Genomic DNA, 20554 nt, shown 5'->3' with positions numbered 1-20554 from the left:
CCTTTTAATATTATATAATCAAACACTATTAAATGACAATGAAAAAAGCCCTTTACATTCTTAACACTCATGTAAAATTAAGTGGAATTGAAATCAAATTTTAAAAGATAAAAAAATCAAAACAAAACCTACAAAATTAAAACAGGATTTGAAAAGGTCAAAAGAAAGAAAAACAAAAAATAATAAAAAAAATCAAATCAAAACTAACCCATAACCCACCTAGAAATTGGAAAAAAATTTCAAAAGGCAACAAAAAAAAAAAGAAAAAATTCAAAACAAAACCTAATAAGTTATAGACATGTTTAGTATTAGTTAAAAATGAATGGTAATATTGTAAAAAATAAAAAGAAATCAAAATATTGTGAGAGATAGAAAATGGGAAAAAAAGAATACCGGTTGTCGATCAACTACACTTTCAACCTGATCTTAGGCTCTGACTCATCCTCAAAGAATAAGAAGAAAAAAAATAGAGCTCACAGTATCGTTGAAAATGAGTGAAGAGAGTCTTTTTATATAGAATGATAAGGAGGTTGAAAAACTTTTAAAATTCCACAACCTTTTAATATAATTAAACACTATTAAATGATGATGGAAAAAACTCCTTACATTCTTAACATTTATGTAAAATTAAGTGAAATTGAAATAGAATTTTAAAAGACAAAAAAACAAAAAATATTAAAAAAAATCAAATAAAAACTCATGCATAACCAACCCACGAAATTGGAAAAGAATTTCAAAAGGCAAAAAAAACAAAAAACAAAACAATTGTAAATATTAAGTATAAATGATTTCAAAAAGAATAATTAATTGTTAATTATAGAAATGAAATTCTAAATTCAAATAATTATAATATTTAATATTTAAACCATAAAATTTAAAAGTTTCAGACAAAAAAAATTAGAAAGAGATGAAAGAAAAAAAAAATAAAGAGAAAGAAGACAATGAATTAAAAGGAAAATATATCTAAAAAAGAGGGAAAATAAAATAAAACAAAACAAAAAATTAGAAGGAAAGGAATTTGGATAAGCGGGAAGAGAGAATCAAAGAGAGAAAATTAGAATTAAACGAAGGATAAATGAGTGGGAGAGAGAAGAGAGATACACGAAAAAATGTGGGAGAGAAACGTAAATGGATGGAAGGATAGTTTAAATATAAATGAAGGGCATGTATTATATTAAGTAAAAAAATTAAGGGTAATATTGTCCAAAAAATATTTCTTCTACGTCCGTACTTTTTAATCTATTATACATTATAGATATATTTCCTTCCTTATCCCTATTTAATTTGCTCCCTCACTTTTAGATTTTAAATAAACTAATTGAAGGAAATTATAAATTTTTGTTGGATAGCGCAGAACCATAAATTTTTTAATAAATTCACATTTAAAATATGTAGAATTGAACTTGGAATCAATTTGGTTCACAAACTTGGCCCACAACCCAAATTAACATGAGACCAGGCGGATTAATATTTAAATTTAGATAAATTTACATCCACTCACAGAGTTGAGCTCTCCAACCGGCTCCGTTTTTCTCCATCGCCCATCTCCATTTATCCCGTTCGAAAGGAGATTTTCATCATTCCTTCTTCTCCAATCATTTCTGCCTACCTTCGTCTCCAGCTGACTTCTGTCTGCCTTCATCTCCGGCCGCCTCCGTTTTTATCCGTCACTAGAGCAATTTGTCTCTGTTTATCCCAATCAAAAGGTTTGCATTTCAACTCGAGAATTAACAAATCCCATAAAATTAAAGAAATAGACTCAATCATTTGAACCACACACGGGGGGCTGGCTTAAGGTCGTAAAGAGCCTTGTGAAGGCGACAAACAAGATGAGATGATCCATATATCTGAAATCCTTCGGGCTAATCCATAAAAACAAAATCAGTAAGTATACCGTAGAGAAAAGCAGTGTTTATATCATTTTGACGAATACTCTACCCATGAGTAAGGGCCAACGTGAGAAGAATGCAGATGATGATAGGCTTCACAACAGGACTGAACGTCTCAGTGTAGTCAATATCCAAGAATTGATGAAATCCTCTTAGCAACAAGACGAGCTTTGTACCAGGCAATCAAACTATCCGAATTCCTTTTTATTTTGAAGACCCATTTGTAGCCAACTACGTTATTATCATAAGGTTTAGGAAAAATGTCTCATGTACCATTCTGAATTGAGGCACCATATTCTTCTTGCATAACACATCTCTAATGCTCAAACCTTAAAGTTTCTTTGACAGAGGGAGGTTCGTGTTTAACACAATTCAGCAAAATAGCCTTGGATCTAAAAATGTAATTCTTACTTATAATAATCATTGAATGCAAATTAGAGGAAGTAGACGACACAACAGTAGTAGAAGGTATAGTATCAGTAGTGGAATCATCAACTACAGAAGCAGGGGAAGAAGATAAGGTCAAGATTAGAGTCTGTTGAGGAAGAGATATCAATATTAAGGATAGTAGATAGTAGAAGATGAAATATGAGGTGAAGAACTATTAAGAGAAGAAGCAAATAATAAAGGAACAGTAGGCATGGTTTGAGAAATATTTGAAGAAGGGGAGTAAAGACTATAGGAGATTTGGTGAAAGGGAAGGAAGATTCATCGAACAAAACAAGACTTGAAATGAATAAATGACCATTAAGAGACAATTACATGTAACCTTTATGCATAATACTATAGCCAATAAAAGTGCACACACGAGAATGACAGTAAAGCTTGTGGGAATTATAAGGCCGTAAACAAGGATAACACTTACATCAAAAAATCTTCGAGGAAGAATAGTTAGTGATTGACCAAAGAGCTTCTCCAAGGGACTCACATCATGAAGAATAGTAGTCGGTAACCTATTGATGAGATAAAAAGCAGTAGAAAGAGCATCATCCAAAAAATTCAAGTGGCATATAAGATTGAGACAAAAGAGCAAATTCTGTGTCCACAATGTGACGATGTTTTCTTTCAACAATATCATTTTGTTAGGATGTGTAAGGATGTGTAAGTTTGTGTTCAATACCATGAGTTTTTAGATGAGTGGTAAAAGTTTTGAACTCACTACCCCATCATATTGAAAATGAATAATAAAGATTCCTAACATTTTCTCAACAAGTGTCTTGAAATTGAAAAAAAGACTTGAAATGATTCTGATTTATATTTGAGAAAATAAATCCATAGTATAAGAAGAGTAGACATCAATAAAACTAATGTAATATAAAAATCATTACGAGATAATTTAAAGAGGGACCCCACAAATCTGACACAATTACTTTCAAAAGGGTTGTATAATTGGTCAAAGAGGGGTAAATGGGAGAGCCTGAGTTTTACCAATTGCACACACATGACAGAAATTAAGAGAACTATCATTAGACAAATTTGGTACACAAGACCTAGCAATATGTTTGACAATAGATGGGGTAGGATGCCCAATACGTCGATGCCGAAGATCTAAAGAATATGAACTACAAGCATTGGGTAAAGGGGATAAAATTGAAGTAGACAAAGAAACACATTCTTGTAGTGAATAAGAATCGTTTGAATTTGAAGAAAGGGGTTGATGCTTGGATAGGTTTAACCTGTAAAATCCGTCATGAAATGTCTTGGAGCAGCACCTTGCTAGTAATTTGGTCCTTCACATAGCAAACAAAAAGGTGAAATTCAAAATATACACTATTATCTTTGGAAAATTGGCTCACGCTAATCAAAATTCTTGGAAATATTAGGGACATGAAGCAAATTATTGAGGTAAAAAAGACAATTAGAAGAAATAATGGAAGAGTAATCAATATGAGAAATAGGCAGATGTGCACAATTGCCTACATGAACCTGATTCCCACCGTAATATTCAAATCCAACAAGTAGATTGTTAAAGTTGTGAGTAAGATGATTCGTTGTACCATAATCCAGATACCAATTACAATCTTGATTTAGATCCGGAGCAACCATCATTGCTGACATATGAGGATAAGGAGAATTGCCTATAGGATAAGGCGAACTAGAAGTGGGGGTTGTTGTTGAGGTGGATCGTAGCGAGAATAGCATTTGAGTATCGTGTGACCAAATTTGCCACAAAGTTGACACTAAATTCAGTTACTATTATTCCAATTTCGGCCTCCTCCTCGATTAGAGTTATCATTCCATATTCGTCATTTCCCTCTCTAGTTATTATCTTTGGAATTATCATTCTCCTTAGTTGTCTGGTTGTGAACCATCAAATTTTTTTGTAGGAAGTGTGTCATTTGTGCTTATCATCTTGCTTTCATTTTTATTTTCTTGCGCTAGTAAGAGAGACATAACTTCTTATGAATTGTTTGTGGCCCAGTCTTGGCTGATATCATCGAAATCATAGATTCATATTCAGAATCTAATCGAGCCAAGACATACATGATATTGTTCTCTATTGAAACAGTTTTTCCAATAGCAGCTAGGGCATAAATGTTTTTTTTTTTTTTATCTTTGAGAAATACTCTTTCATTGGCGAACCTCATTTTTGCAAAATTTGCAATTTTGATTTTTTCTTCATAACTTGTGCAAGATTCCTTGAAGTGAAAATGACACGATCCGTCCCAAAACACCTACTAGTCATAGAACAAATCGCACTGACCACAAACCCTGACTAACTATGGAGTCCGTGGTCAATTTCTTCTTTTTAACTATCACCTGAACTTTGACTAACAGGCTCTGAATGAATGTGCAATAAAATAATAAACTTTACCGAACAACCATTCTAAACATTCTTTTCCAACAAAATGGTGCTAATAAAACTTTTTACAAACAAACCAAACCTACATAGAGAATGTCATGCAACTGATCTTGAACTACTCTAGGTGGTAGAAACTGATCTACTTTCTCCTTACAACTTAGAAACTTAGAAACTCAGTTACAACATGGGGGAAAAACAAATGATAAAGAGGAAGAAGTTTGTAAGACTAGTCAAAAAAAAGAGACCATGAGATTGAGATAGATGTTGAGTAAGAGCAGTTTTATGGTTATGGCTTCCACGAAGGTAAGAGAATTGAGAACAGAGCTGCAAAGGTTACTTTATAAGGGTTATATTCGTCCAGAAAAAGTAATTGTTGTTGGCTATTTAAGCAGGAAGTTTAATTGTTCAAGAATTTCGCCTACTGCAGTTAGTTTATCCTTGTTAAGTAGGTTACAACATTGGAATGCATAATTATAAGTTGTTGATATTATGGTGTTTTATTGGTCCAATTCCAGATAAGATTTATTTTCAAAGATAGAATTGTACAAGCTCAACTTGGGTATGCAGTGTGGATTAAGATAAAGAAAGAAGTAAAATAGATTAGTTTCTGCCACCTAGAATAGTTCAAGAGTTGCATGACATTGTGTATGCATGATCAAAATAATTATTGATTTTACTAAATCTAACTTGTAGAAGTAGTGAGACCAGGTCGAATCCCAAAGAAACCAATGAAATTAATTTCTCAAAGAAAAAAAAAATAGGTGGTTTTGAATTTAAATAGATAAACTAAAAGGAAAATGAAAGTCAATCTTACCAAACTTCCAATCCAAATGTGTGATTTTCATCTAATTGTAATATTGATCATAGACTTTACACAAAATTAGTTTATTGATTCAAGAACTTAGTCTACTTACTCGAAAAAGTCGTGGTAAGTTTTAATTCTTCTAATTTAATTAATTTAGACCAAGCATCAAAATTAAATCTTATTAATTAATCAACTAGGCACAATAGCATTACATATTAATCAAAGAATAACATTAAGGTTAATGAGAAATAACTAAACCAAAATCAGTTAATTTGAGATAGTTGCAAGTTAATTAATTTTGTCTATTTGTTTCCCTCGAGTCTATTATGCAAGCTATGTAAACATGGAAAAGCCATAAATACACACACATAAGCCAACTCCTTGCTACTTAATTCAATCGTTTATGACAATTACGGATCACAAACTCATGGGTAGTAGTAGAACAATTAGTATGAATTAAAGCGTCAATTTAATTAATATAAACTGTTCATAAATAATAAGAACAAAAAACAAAGAATACTTGAAAAAGAAGAAATCTCTATCTCGAGCCTCCCAAGCTTACAATCGGACTTGAATAACCCTTGAGTTGGAAAAATTAAAGTCTAGCCACTCATGGTAGTGAGATAAATTGTATTTAGGAGAAGAGAGCTTTTTGTTGGAACTTGGATGATGGAACTCCTCAGACTTCTCTGTTTTTAGAGATTAATTGGGAAGATCCTATTTAAAAGAAAACAAATTAAATAAAAAAATTCCTAATCAATTTTTGAATAATGTTTCCTACTTTGATTATATCTATTTATTTATTTACAGTTGAGCTCTCCTCAATTTTGAATATCTTCAATCAATCATAAAATGATAAATTATAATTAAATTCAAATATTTAAACATAATAAATTAATAAAATGTAAAATAAATATATAAAATATGGGTGTATTTTTTATTTTATCAGTGTCGGAAGTTTGTAAAAAGTTTTATTAGCACATTTTGATAGAAAAGAATAATGTTTAGATTGGATGTATAAATGGTTGTTCGGTAGAGATTATTATTTTATTGCACACTCATTCAAAGTTTGTTGGTCAAAGTTCAGCTTAAAGCTAACAAGAAGTTGACTATGGACTCCGTAGTTAATCGGGGTCTATGTCTAAGACTAGTATGTGTTTTGGGACGAGTCATGTCAAAAAATTTGGAGTAGGCTATTCCAAATTTTCTCGGAAGAATTACAATGCAACATTTGCTCCAATATATATCTTCATTCATCAATATCTCAAAAGTCAAGACAGAATTAGTTTATCTTGCTGCTTCCATTGGGAAAATACCGGATTAGGAGTTCATACAGTAGAATAAGAGTTTTCAACATTCTCGAAGACTTTTGGTGGTGGCTCCTAGGGTTGTAAGAACCTGAAATTTGCAAAGGGAAAAAGTTATCATCATTAAGTTTCACGGTGCAAATCTTATTATCTAGATTTATCGATTGAGTAGCTTGATCATCGCTTTCTTCCATTTTTACTGTCTCTGTATTTGACGAATCAATTGACATCAAATTTTTACATGCTGCAATTTGGAGAGCTTAGTCATTTGACGGTACCTCTGATATATTCAGGAGAAACCCATAACCTCTCTTTAAAATTGATGGTTTTGTGATACAGGGAAGTCACACATGTGTTTAGAGATGAAAAATCTTGATCAAAACTAAAAGATATATTTAACAACCAAATCTCATAACAAAAAAATAAAAATAAAATCTAAACTACTCAACTAGTTAGATACGTAAAAATATATACAACTTCTAGACACCGTATTTGGTCCGGCTCGCTTTCGTTTTTTTTATTTTTTAAATTTATTACTAATTTATTTATTATTATTATTTTTTATTTTTTTTTATGTTTATTGATTTAGTTTAAAATAAGATAATTTACTTTATTATAAAATTTAATGTAAAGTTTTAATTGAATCAAATTAAGTTTTAAAATTAAATTTTATTTGAAAATAATTGGTTTTTTTTTTAAAATTGATTTTAAGATAAAAAAAAAAAGTTCTCCCCTTTTATTTTTTCCTGTATCCCCCCTTCTTCTCCTCCCTCTTTTTCTCTCTTCTCTTCCCCCTTTTCTTTTTTATTGTTAGTTTTAGGTGTACTTAAGGAGGGCTGCAGTGAGGAGGAAAGACAGACAGAACCCATACAGAGAAGAATTCACTTCCTTCTTTCTCTCTACCATCACCTTCTCTTCCTCTTCACCCAGGCCGGCAACCCCGACGATACACAGACTACACAAGTCCCCGGTGATCACAAGTTCAGACAACCTGCACCACAGTAGTCTGGCGCAAAGTTCAACAATCGACGCACGGATCATCGACCACCTGAATCCGACCTCGAGTGCTCCTTCACGGTTTCAGACCCGCGGGCACACCCAAAATTTCCTCATTGCAGTACGTGGTATAGAAAAAGGTTGTTTTAGAAATGATTTGATTTTTTTTTTATATTTGTTTTAAATAAGCTTGTTTTAAATTTGATATATATATATATATTTTAAAATAAATTTGTCTAAATATGATTTGATAATTTTTAAAATAAGAAATATGATTTGATTATTTAAATTTTAAAAACAAGTAAGAAATATGATTTGATTATTTTTGAAATAAGAAATATGATTTGATTATTTTTGAAATAAGAAATATGATTTGATTATTTTTGAAATAAGAAATATGATTTGATTATTTTTGAAATAAATTTGTTTTAAATATGATTTGATTATTTAAATTTTAAAAATAAGTTTGTTTTAAATGTTATTTTTAAGGAAGTTTGTTAGAGGAATTTCAAATCTAAAATAAAATAAATTTATTTTATTATTATTATTATTATTATTATTTTTCATTTTAGTATTATTATTATTTTTTTTAAACATTTTTTTTAAATAAAGATTTGTATGATAAGAAATAATACTAAGTTGTATCATATGATGTTGGCATAGTGGTAGGTTACTTAGAAGTAATTCACATATCTTTGGTTCGAGTCTTTGCTGGCTTAAATTAATGTTTTTTTTATATCATTATTTTACCAAACAACTATTTTAGATAAAATGTTTTTTTTAATATAAAAAAAACTTTCGTTTTTATAAGATTTCAAATCTTAAAACATTTATATAAAATATTAAATAATATCTTAGGATGTTGGCACATTGGTAAGAAATTTATATATGGATTTTCACATCACAAGTTCAAGTCTTGATGGCTCCTACACTAAAATTATTATTTTTTATTTAATGACAGAAATTGGATCTTTCCAATATTCTCGAGGTGATAATTTGTTTTTCTAATGGTCTTTGCGCCACTCATGCTTGTTGGTTCATATTTTATCGTAAAATATGAACCAATAAATTTGGGACATTTAAAATCAAACACAAAAGTATTTTTTTTTTTTGGAGCAAAGTATAATAGGATAATTTTTTACAAAATATGGTACCGTTTTCGAACGGGTGTCGTAGGGTGCTAACACCTTCCCTACGCTCAACCGACTCCCAAACCAAAATCTGTTTTTCGTAGACCAAGTTTTTAAAATAGGTGACCAATCACACCTCGTAGATGATTGGTGGCGACTCCAAACCCTAATCTCGAAAGAGACCCTTCAAGGGATGATGTCGGCCGCTCCGCGTCGTGATGACGTTGCGACAGCTTGGCGACTCCGCTGGGGATATTAGAGAGTCAAGCCATTATTTTTGTTATTTATTATCTTATTATATTTCTTTTTTTTTTTCCTCCTTTCTTGTTCGCTTTGTTTTTTTTTTTATTAATTTGGTTTGACATCATATGCATCTCGCACAAGTACACAAGCCTCCTACCCGGGCTTTACCTTTAGGATTAGATCGGGGACTGAGTAGTGTGACCTTCGTGGAATTTCGGTTCCCGTGCAGGCGCATGAAATTCTCCATTCAAGTTGACCATACCGCGCAAGCGTATGGAAGATTTGGGGGTCGCTTTCCTCTAGGTTGTGTAGGCATTAACTTTACACTCATTTTAGCATCAGATTTCTACTATTTATTTATTTATTTTTGTTTAGTTTGTTTCTGTTGGTGTTAATAAAGTGATTTGTTTAAAAGAGTCTCATACATTCTCTCACTTAATAATCGTTTTTTTACAACAATAAAAAAAAAAGTTTCGCAACTTTCCCTTTAAATTTATTTTCTTTCAATTTTACCAAAATTGACCTAAGTCTTAAATCATTAATATTGACAGTAAATTAAAGCATGAGTTCCAGTAAGGTTCCTACCCAAGAGTGGAGAGAGCAAGACCAAGAAATTGTCCGTCAATGGTCAGAGAACATGCAACATACTCATGGTGACGCATTATCACAGAATGTAATCATGCCATTTCAAAATGTAACGTTTCCAGAAAATCAGTTGGATACCTTGAAACATTTATGGGAGGGTTTAAGACCAGATAGAAAGACCCAGTTCATAAAAAAATATGGTCACATAGCGCAGCTCCTGTACGTGCGAGTAAACTTCTCAGTGTTGAGAGCATTAGTTCAACATTGGGATCCGGCCTATAGATGCTTTACTTTTAGCTCAATGGATATAACCCCAACTATCGAGGAATACCACACCCTCTTACAAATACCACTGCAAGAGAAAATTGAGGTTTATTCCTATGATGGTGGGTTTACATTGAAAAGGGCAGTATCGCTGCTTGTAGGGAAGATATCTGCTGGTGAGATTGAAAAACATGTGAAAAGGAAGGGAGAAAACACATGCTTACCGATAGAATATATCCTGAGTCTTCAGCAGAGGTTCGTTAATGAAGAAAGGGAGCTATCGCTATTAGCTCTGTGCTTATTTAACTTGGTTTTATTCCCTAAAGTTAGTGGGTACATTGAAGAGCGGGTGGTCAAGCTATTTGTCAAGGTAGAAATGGGGGTTAATCTCGTAATACCCATCTTGGATCCTCAGCCATATAAATTGTCCACCAGAGTTCAAGTGTCCTCAGGTCAAATTTTCAAGATCGTGGAGTAGATTACAAAATCCCATGCTTGAATTCAACCAAGCAGATTGGAGTCAAATTCACCCAGGAAAAGAAGAGTGGAGCATTTTCTTTGCAGGACTAAGGCCAGAAGACGTGGAGTGGAGAGCCCGATGGATGTCAACCAAACCTATGATGTATAGGTGTGGTAAATTTCATAGTCTGCCGTTATTGGGTCCATGGGGATGTGTATCTTATGCCCCATTAATGGTACTGCGTCAGATATGGGTACGTCAGTTTATCCCCGCCACACATGACTTAAAAAACTCTGAATTTGCCTATGATATTGGGTTTTGCAAAAACAAAATTCAGGAGGTCGTAAAGGCGTGGAAGACGATTGTCAGAATCCAAAGTGGCAATTACCACGATAATATATTTGAAGGATATGAACAGTGGCATTCGAGTAGAGGAAAAACTGTGGTTCTTCTACCAACCGACAAGGGCAAAGGAAAGCTAGAGGTTCCCACTAGGAGAATTCTTTCTGAAATGAGCCCAAATCAATCCACTCAGCAGAAGGTTCGCAAGATAGAATACGAGCTGCGAGAAGGGAACCCCACATCAGCTAAAGAAAGACTACAACTAGGATTCAATCAAAATCTACCTCGAAACATTGAGCTGGAATTACAGCAGGCAAGAAGGGAGGTCGGTTGCCAGGGGAAAGAAAACAGACCGCTAGAAGTAGAGGTTCGGGACCCTAACAGAAGAAAGTACGAAGAGAGCTCACAAGCAGCCTTGAGGGCACAAAACAAACAAATATCACAACAAATGTCTTCTCTACAAACAGAAATCATGTCCCTTCGTGAAAAGGCCATTGTGCTGGAGGAGAAAGAAGTACAGTTAGCTCAATATGCTCAAGAAAATCAAAGATTAAGGGAAACTGTTCAGGCGCTTTCAAGCCGTCTCGACAAAACCCAGAATGCTGTTGATGGGTTAATGCATGATTATGCCCATATCAAGGAACAATACAACCAAGTGGAGTATGAATTAGACCATGTGAGGCGCGATAACACATTGTTGCGTCATAATTCAGAACATGCACTCACCCAAGTTAGACAGGCAGCCCGTAGGGCAGATGGTTTAGCTGAAGAGGCACGAGCTCTCACATCTGCCATTGCCCCTACACAGCCGAATGGCAAAAGCACACTCAAGTTCTTGGGCAAACTTCGACGAGATCTAGAGCATTGGGGACAGTTTTATTGACACTCTGCTTTAATGTACTTTCAATTCCATGATTTAAGCATTGGGGTTCAAATTTGGCATAATTGTTGTTTTCTTGTAATCTTCATTTATTTATCCAATTTATAATAAAGTCACGAACTTATTTATTTATGGTTTTCTTTCTCTTTCTTTTTGTCTTCTATTTTTCTAAAAAACAAAAGGGACTGTTCAAGATAGCTCGCTCACTGGCACCACATCGCACTTACCGTACCAGAGGCAGGGCAAGATTAATGATGGAAGATCAAAAAGCCGAGCAGGAGAAAACAAGGAAAGATATCGAGGAGTTGCGAGAAAAGTTAGATGCCATCCTCCTCGCGTTGGAAAAAGGCAAAGCGGCTGCAGATCCTGCTACATCTAGCAACCCTGTCCATGAGCCGCAAGAAACCCCGCCTTATCCACCTGGGTACGGTCCACCTCTTAGGCTAGTGGCAGAGGGTTTCATGCCACAATATACAACGTACAACCCTCTGTATGACGTCCCGGTTGGTCAGTATCCGCATCTCTTTGTTAAGGGAGCTCAGCAAATCCTAACCAACATCATTTTTCGAGAGCCCGAGCAAATGATGTCACCCCCTACAGTCCTTAACCTAGGCGATCTCCCAGCCAAGACAAACCCAGTTGGACAAAATGCCCCTAGTAACGAGAAGTTCGAAGTTCTGGAGGAAAGATTAAGAGCAATAGAGGGGACAGACGTTTTTGGAAACATCGATGCCTCACAATTGTGCTTGGTGTCTGGTTTAGTCATCCCTCCAAAATTCAAGGTGCCAGAGTTTGAGAAGTACAATGGTTCTTCTTGTCCTAAGAATCATCTGATAATGTACTGTAGGAAGATGGCAGCATACGTCCAAAATGACAAATTGTTGATACACTGCTTTCAAGATAGTTTATCTGGTCCGGCCTCTCGTTGGTACATGCAGTTAGATAGCTCTCATGTTGGCTCATGGAAGAATCTGGCCGACTCCTTCCTAAAACAATATAAGCATAACATAGACATGGCTCCAGATCGCTTAGATTTACAGAGGATGGAGAAGAAGAGTACAGAGAGCTTTAAGGAATATGCTCAAAGGTGGAGGGACACGGCTGCTCAAGTCCAACCTCCTTTAACAGATAAGGAGCTATCTGTCATGTTCATCAATACCCTAAAACATCCTTTCTATGATCGGATGATAGGAAGCGCTTCCACAAATTTCTCTGATATTATGACCATCGGATAAAGGATCGAATATGGGGTTAGACATGGGCGAATAACTAGTACTGCTGATGAGCCATTGGCCGCAAAGAAGGCAAGTCATTCCAAGAAGAAGGAAGGTGAGGTGCAAATGGTGGGAGCAGACCGACACTCTTGGAAACAACAACCGTACCGTCAGACACCGCGATACTCTCCGTATTATTACCCAACGCCATACGGGTATAATCAACCATTTGTGAATAATGCAACTTTACATTACTCCCCTTATGCTTCCCAAAATTTTCGACCCCCAACCAGTCAAAATTTCCAACCTACCCCAACCAGTCAAAATTTTCAACCTAGGGGTCAGCAGCATAATACATTCTATACTCAAGGGTAGCAGAATAATAGAGGGGCACGTAAACAGACCCAGTTTGACCCAATCCCCATGACTTATACTGAACTTCTGCCTCAGTTATTTCAAAATAATCAGCTGGCACCTGTACCTGTAGATCCGATCCAGCCTCCATACCCAAGATGGTATGATGCAAATGCTCGTTGTGACTATCACGCAGGAGCCATAGGGCATTCAACAGAGAACTGCACTGCATTGAAATACAGGGTTCAAGCTTTGATCAAGGCAGGTTGGTTGAACTTTAAAAAAGAAAATGGGCTTGATGTAAGTAAGAATCCGCTGTCGAATCATCAGAATGTCCAAATAAATGCAATCGAATGCCAAGGGATCGAGTCGAAGAGTAAGGTTGCCGATATTACAACCCCTATGGAGGAACTATTCGAAATTCTCTTGGGCAGTGGATATATATCAGTGGAATACCTATGCCCAAAGTATAAAGGGTATGATGAAAGTCTGACGTGCCTGTTCCACTCTGGGGCAAAAGGTCACTCCCTAGAGTAATGCAACAGTTTTCGGATGAAAGTTCAAGAGTTGTTAGACTCAAAAATCCTTACTGTTGCAAATTCTCACCAGAAGAAACGGACAAATGTTGTGGAAGATATCTTGGTTGCTGAGGGCTCAAGTGATTCTATTAAACCAAAACGCCTCACCATCTTTTACCGTGAAAAGCCAGATGCACCTAGCTGCAGTCGGAAACCAATCACTATCACGGTCCCAGCTCCTTTCGAGTATAAAAGTTCCAAAGCAGTGCCTTGGAAATATGAGTGCAAGGTAACTGTAGGGCAAGATGTATCATCTCCTTCACTCCCAGTTGACAATATCACTGGAGTGGGAGGTTTGACACGAACTGGGAGATGTTATACACCGGATAGCCTGCTAAAGCGCGTGAATGAAACTACTAGTGAAAAGAATAAAGAGAAAGCAAGTGAGAAGAAGAAGGAGAAAGTGGAAGAGGATAAGAAAGGGAAGGCCAAACTCCACGAGGATGTCCATGATGAACTGGTGGAGGCAATTGTTGTAAAGGATGTAAGTTCTTAACAACCCGTGTCCGAGGAAGAGACTCAAGAGTTTCTGAAGCTAGTGAAGCAAAATGAATACAAAGTTATTGAACAATTAGGTCGGACACCCGCAAAGATCTCTATATTATCTTTATTGTTATCCTCTGAAGCGCATCGGAATGCACTGTTAGAGGCCTTGAAACAGGCTTTCGTTTCACAAGACATCACAGTGGATAATTTGAGCAACGTTGTGGGGAATATAATGGCATCTAGCTGCATCACTTTTACAGATGAGGAGATACCACCAGAGGGTACAGGACATACCAAAGCTCTCCACATCTCAGTTAAGTGTAAAAACTTCCTAATAGCAAAAGTCCTTGTGGGCAATGGATCTTCTTTAAACATAATGCCAAGATCCACGCTAGAGAAGTTACCCGTTGATATGTCCCATATGAGACCTAGTACTGTGATAGTAAGAGCTTTCGATGGAGCTCGCAACGCTGTCGTTGGGGATATTGAGATCCCGATCCAGATAGGTCTTTGCACCTTTGACATAACATTTCAGGTTATGGACATCACATCAGCTTATAGTTTCTTGCTGGGGCGACCGTGGATACATTCGGCAGGAGCAGTTCCATCCACTTTACATCAGAAAATTAAGTTTGCGGTTGACCAAAAGTTAGTGATCATATCGGGACAAGAAGACATTCTAGTCTCAAGGCTTGCTTCGATGCCATACGTTGAAGCAGCAGAAGAAGCTTTTGAGTCTTCATTCCAATCATTCGAGATTGCAAATGCTACAACTTTACATGGGAAGTTTGGAAGACCTAAGCCACGACTTTTAGAGGCCGCCTTTAAAGTAAACAACGGGAGTTTAGACAAGCTGCTGAGGATGGCTAAAAACACAAGGAGGTTCGGGCTAGGATATAAGCCAAATAGAGGTGACATTATTAGAGTGCGGAGTATGGAAAAAGCAAAACGCCTCTCAAGATTTGAGAATGGGGAGCGTGATTACTCTAGGAGGACTGTTCCACCTCTCAGCCACTCTTTGAGAAGTGCCGGCACAATCCATCAGGAGTACGATGAGAGCTCTGTAGCGGCAGCAGTGACAGAAGAAAGAGAGCAAGTCGAACCTTTTGTCTACCCGTGCCCAGACGGTTTCAAGCTAAGCAATTGGAGCGTGTTAGAGCTACCGTCTTTTGTAAATAATAAATCAAAGTAATTTTTTTTTCCTTCCCCTCATTTTCTTAATTAATTAAATTAATTTTCTATTTCCTGTACATTCCATCCAGATCTATTATTTGTTTATAATTCTTCCATATCAATAAAGTTTGAGTTCATTCACTTTGTTTCTTTCCTCTACTATTCTCTGGGCCAATTTATTCATTTATTTATGTTTTTTTTCCTTTATTATGTCTTAAACAGTAATACTGAGATTGAATGCGATAATGATTCGAAATACGAGCTCGATACACCTATATACAATATTGAATCTGATGAGGAAATAGATGACGAGCCCTCTGCTGAGTTATTGAGAATGCTAGAAGAAGAAGAAAAAATGTTGGGACCCCATGAAGAATTAACTGAGACACTTAACTTGGGATCACAAGCCGAAGCCAAAGAGATTAAAATAGGCACTCATATGTCTTCAGAGAGTCGCAAAAAGTTGATAGAGTTACTTCATGAGTATGCTGATGTTTTTGCTTGGTCCTATCAGGATATGCCTGGTTTAGATACAGACATCGTAGTGCACAAATTGCCGACCAACCCAAAGTTCAAGCCGGTGAGACAGAAGTTACGGAAAATGAGGCCAGATATGTTGATCAAGATAAAGGATGAAGTAAGGAAGCAAATCGATGCAGGGTTCCTTACGGTATCTAATTACCCTGAGTGGGTGGCAAACATTGTCCCTGTACCAAAGAAAAATGGACAAGTAAGAATGTGTGTTGATTATAGAGACTTGAATCGTGCAAGTCCAAAAGACAACTTCCCGCTTCCTCATATCGATGTGCTGGTTGATAATACTGCTTGGTTCTCAACCTTCTCCTTTATGGATGGGTTCTCAGGCTACAATCAGATCAAGATGGCACTTGAGGATCGTGAAAAAACCACATTCATTACGCTATGGGGAACTTTCTGCTACAAAGTTATGTCATTTGGGCTAAAAAATGCTGGGGCAACCTACCAGCGTGCCATGGTTACTCTCTTTCATGACTTGATGCACAAAGAAATTGAAGTTTACGTGGATGATATGATTGCCAAGTCAAAACAGGGCGAGGAGCACACAACTATTTTAAGGAAGCTGTTTGATCGATTGAGGAAGTTCAAATTGAAACTCAATCCCAACAAATGCATATTTGGGGCAACCACTAGAAAACTCCTTGGTTTTGTAGTAAGCCAAGAAGGCATTAAAGTTGACCCGGATAAAGTCAAAGCAATCTTAGAGATGCCACCTCCACGGACGCAGAAAGAAGTCAGAGGATTTCTAGGACGACTCAACTACATCGCAAGGTTCATATCTCACTTAACAGCAACTTGCGAACCCATCTTTAAATTGCTCCACAAGAACAACGATGGGGTATGGAGTGAAGATTGTCAAGCATCATTCGATAAGATTAAGCAGTATTTGCAAGACCCTCCAATTCTTGTGCCACCAACTCCAGGACGACCCCTTATTTTGTATCTCACAGTGACTGAAAACTCAATAGGATGTGTACTAGGGCAGCATGATGATTCAGGCAGGAAAGAACAGGCTATATATTATTTAAGTAAGAAGTTCACCGATTGCGAGACTAGATACTCTCAAGTAGAAAAAACTTGTTGTGCTCTAGCTTGGGTTGCTCGACGTCTAAGACAATACATGTTGTATTATACCACATGGCTCATTTCAAAGATGGACCCCATAAGGTACATTTTTGAAAAGCCGTCTCTCTCGGGTCGAATTGCAAGGTGGCAGGTCCTCTTGTCCGAATATGATATTGTTTATGTGACTCAAAAGGCTATTAAGGGGAGTGCTTTGGCCGACTACCTAGCTCAACAACCTATAAATGACTACATACCGGTAAAGTTCGATTTTCCAGATGAGTATATCTCCACCATAACTGCAAGTGAGGAAAGTTTAGACCCGCAAACTTGGACCATGATGTTTGATGGTGCCTCTAACGAGTTAGGTCATGGGATTGGGGCTATTTTGATATCACCAAAAGGGGAACTATACCCTCTTACCGCTAGATTATGTTTTGACTGCACACATAATATGGCCGAGTATGAAGCATGCTCGATGGGCGTCCAAGCTGCTGTTGATATGAAGGTTAAGAAAAAGTTTTTGGGGATTCTATGCTAGTAATTCATCAACTAAGAGGAGAATGGGAAATAAGAGACGTTAAGTTGTTGCCTTACAAACAACTCATAACAGAATTGTCACAAGAATTTGATGAAATCTCATTTGATTATTTGCCAAGAGAAAATAATCAAGTAGCAGATGCATTGGCAACATTAGCGGTGATGTTCAATTTAGAACTCAATGAGGATGTCCGTCCGATTAAAGTTGGGAGGAGAGATGTCTCAGCTTCTTGTATGAGCATTGAGGAAGAACCCGATGGTAACCCCTGGTTTCATGACATCAAGCAATATATAAAGAGTAAAGAGTATCCACCAAATGCTTCAGAAAATGATAAGCGCACCCTTCGCAAGTTGGCAATGAAGTTTTTCTTAAACAGAGAGATACTGTACAAGAGAAACCATGACATGGTTCTCCTAAGGTGCGTCGAATGAAGAGATGCCAATAGGATTATGGAAGAAGTTCATGAAGAAGTGTGTGGCACTCATGCAAATGGACACATGATCGCTAGACAAATTTTAAGAGCTGGCTATTACTGGCTGACTATAGAGACAGATTGTATTAAATATGCAAGAAAATGTCACAAATGTCAAATTTACTCGGACAAGACTCATGCTCCTGCTTCTCATTTGCATACTTTGACAGCTCCTTGGCCTTTCTCTATGTGGGGCATGGATGTGATAGGACCTATCGAACCTAAAGCATCAAATGGGCACCGATTCATTTTGGTAGCCATAGATTATTTTACTAAATGGGTAGAAGCAGCTTCTTACCGAGATGTGACAAAAGGAGTTGTAGTCAAATTCATCAAGAAGGAAATTATTTGTCGTTATGGTCTTCCTGAAACCATAATTTCCGATAATGCAAGGAATTTGAACAACAAATTGATGAGTGAGCTCTGTGAGCAGTTTAAGATCAAACATCTCAACTCAACCCCTTATCGACCTAAGATGAATGGTGCAGTAGAAGCCGCCAACAAAAACATAAAAAGAATAGTTGAAAAGATGACTGTAACTTACAGAGACTGGCATGAAATGCTTCCATTTGCCTTACATGGTTACCGCACCTCAGTCCGTACTTCAACTGGGGCAACACCATTTTCTTTAGTTTATGGTATGGAAGCTGTTCTCCCTATTGAAGTAGAAATTCCATCATTGAGAGTTATCATGGAAGCTAAGTTACAAGAGGCTGAGTGGGTCCAAAGACGTTATGAGCAGCTAAACTTTGTAGAAGAAAAGAGGTTGACGGCATTATACAGAGGACAACTTTATCAAAGAAGAATGATGAAAGCCTATGACAAGAAGGTGCACTCAAGAAGGTTTAGAGAGGGAGATTTAGTTCTAAAAAGAATTCTCCCATTACAGAAAGATCATCGAGGCAAATGGACCCCGAATTATGAAGGACCATTTGTGCTGAAAAAGGCTTTCTCCGGAGGAGCACTAGTTCTGGCCAACATGGATGGCACTGAATTTTTAAATCCAATCAACTCAGATCATGTTCGAAAATATTATGCATAGTTTATGATGTATTTCAAAAAATTTCACTTTGATCTCAGTATTATGCTTGAAAGGCAGTTTTGTGTATCCATTCTCTATAATAGCCTATAAATTTAAACCACATCTTTGAGACGTGTGTCTCTTGTCATTTATAAAGTCTGGTCTCCATTCGTCTCTTTCTATATACGAAGGACGGTAGCTTTTTCACGTCTCCAAGGCTATGCGTTACTCAAAATCAAACATAAGGGCACAGGAAGCCCGATGGACATTTTGTTCTCTGGAACATTGGGGCAAGTACGACATTACAAAGTTATCAGGGCAAAGTCGTCGTCCCATTTGTTCTGGTTACTCTCGATCCAGTTAAAAGGATTTTTGAAGGAAGGCGAAATGCGGTGATCGAGCTATCTGAACAATCCCAAGTTTTTTATAAAAGCAAGTGATTTCACTCTATTTTTGCATCCAAGACAAATTTTCCTGTTATCATCATGCATCAAACGCACATTTCATGCACCGTTTCATGCGTCATTTCATGCATTTGCCTTGGAGAAGTCTCCAAAAAGCCCTATGGCAGAGAATTTTATGACGACTCATTTTTGCTCAAGCAAGCTTGTTTAGTTTTATGTTGGAACCCGATCAAAGATCGTGGTCGAAGCCTGTGTCAAGCCAGGTCCGTTTCCTTTTAGTTTTTTGTTGGTTAAATCGAACCCGATATATCATGGTCGAAGCCTGTGTCAAGCCAGGTCCGTCACTTTTTAGTTTTCTGTTGGTTAAATCGAACCCGATCAAAGATCGTGGTCGAAGCCTGTGTCAAGCCAGGTCCGTTTCTTTTTAGTTTTTTGTTGGTTAAATCGAACCCGATATATCGTGGTCGAAGCCTGTGTCAAGCCAGGTCCGTTGCCTTTTAGCTTTCTGTTGGTTAAATCGAACCCGATAGATCGTGGTCGAAGCCTATGTCAAGCCAGGTCCGTTGCCTTTTAGTTTTCTGTTGGTTAAATCGAACCCGATCAAAGATCGTGGTCGAAGCCTGTGTCAAGCCAGGTCCGTTTCCTTTTAGTTTTTTGTTGGTTAAATCGAACCCGATCAAAGATCGTGGTCGAAGCCTGTGTCAAGCCAGGTCCGTCACTTTTTAGTTTTCTGTTGGTTAAATCGAATCCGATCAAAGATCGTGATCGAAGCCTGTGTCAAGCCAGGTCCGTTTCTTTTTAGTTTTTTGTTGGTTAAATCGAACCCGATATATCGTGGTCGAAGCCTGTGTCAAGCCAGGTCCGTTGCCTTTTAGTTTTCTATTGGTTAAATCGAACCCGATCAAAGATCGTGGTCGAAGTCTGTGTCAAGTCAGGTCTGTTTCCTTTTAGTTTTTTGTTGGTTAAATCGAACCCGATATATCGTGGTCGAAGCCTGTGTCAAGCCAG

At 36.7% G+C, this 20554-nt stretch overlaps 1 protein-coding gene and 1 long non-coding RNA gene across 2 annotated transcripts; one reads left to right on the top strand and one right to left on the bottom strand.

Moving 5' to 3' along the window:
• Window positions 1–980: 980 nt before the first annotated feature.
• On the bottom strand, window positions 981–4045 carry LOC148209211 (uncharacterized). The gene is made up of 3 exons (XR_015787386.1): window positions 3566–4045; window positions 2755–2842; window positions 981–1686 (listed from the first exon to the last, which is right to left on the bottom strand). It is a non-coding gene; the product is annotated as an uncharacterized LOC148209211 (long non-coding RNA).
• A 7913-nt stretch (window positions 4046–11958) lies between these two features.
• LOC148209210 (uncharacterized) lies at window positions 11959–19163 on the top strand. Its single transcript, XM_088117452.1, is given in 6 exon segments — window positions 11959–12898; window positions 13406–13748; window positions 13818–14316; window positions 14362–15488; window positions 15732–17620; window positions 17623–19163. Coding segments are annotated over 6 exon segments (6339 nt in total).
• The last annotated feature ends 1391 nt before the right edge of the window (window positions 19164–20554 follow it).

This window comes from Momordica charantia (assembly GCF_013281855.1).
Source record: "Momordica charantia cultivar OHB3-1 chromosome 9 unlocalized genomic scaffold, Mcharantia_2.0 BLBB01000009.1, whole genome shotgun sequence".
Taxonomy (NCBI): domain Eukaryota; kingdom Viridiplantae; phylum Streptophyta; class Magnoliopsida; order Cucurbitales; family Cucurbitaceae; genus Momordica; species Momordica charantia.
This window is presented reverse-complemented; position numbering and strand designations above follow the sequence as displayed.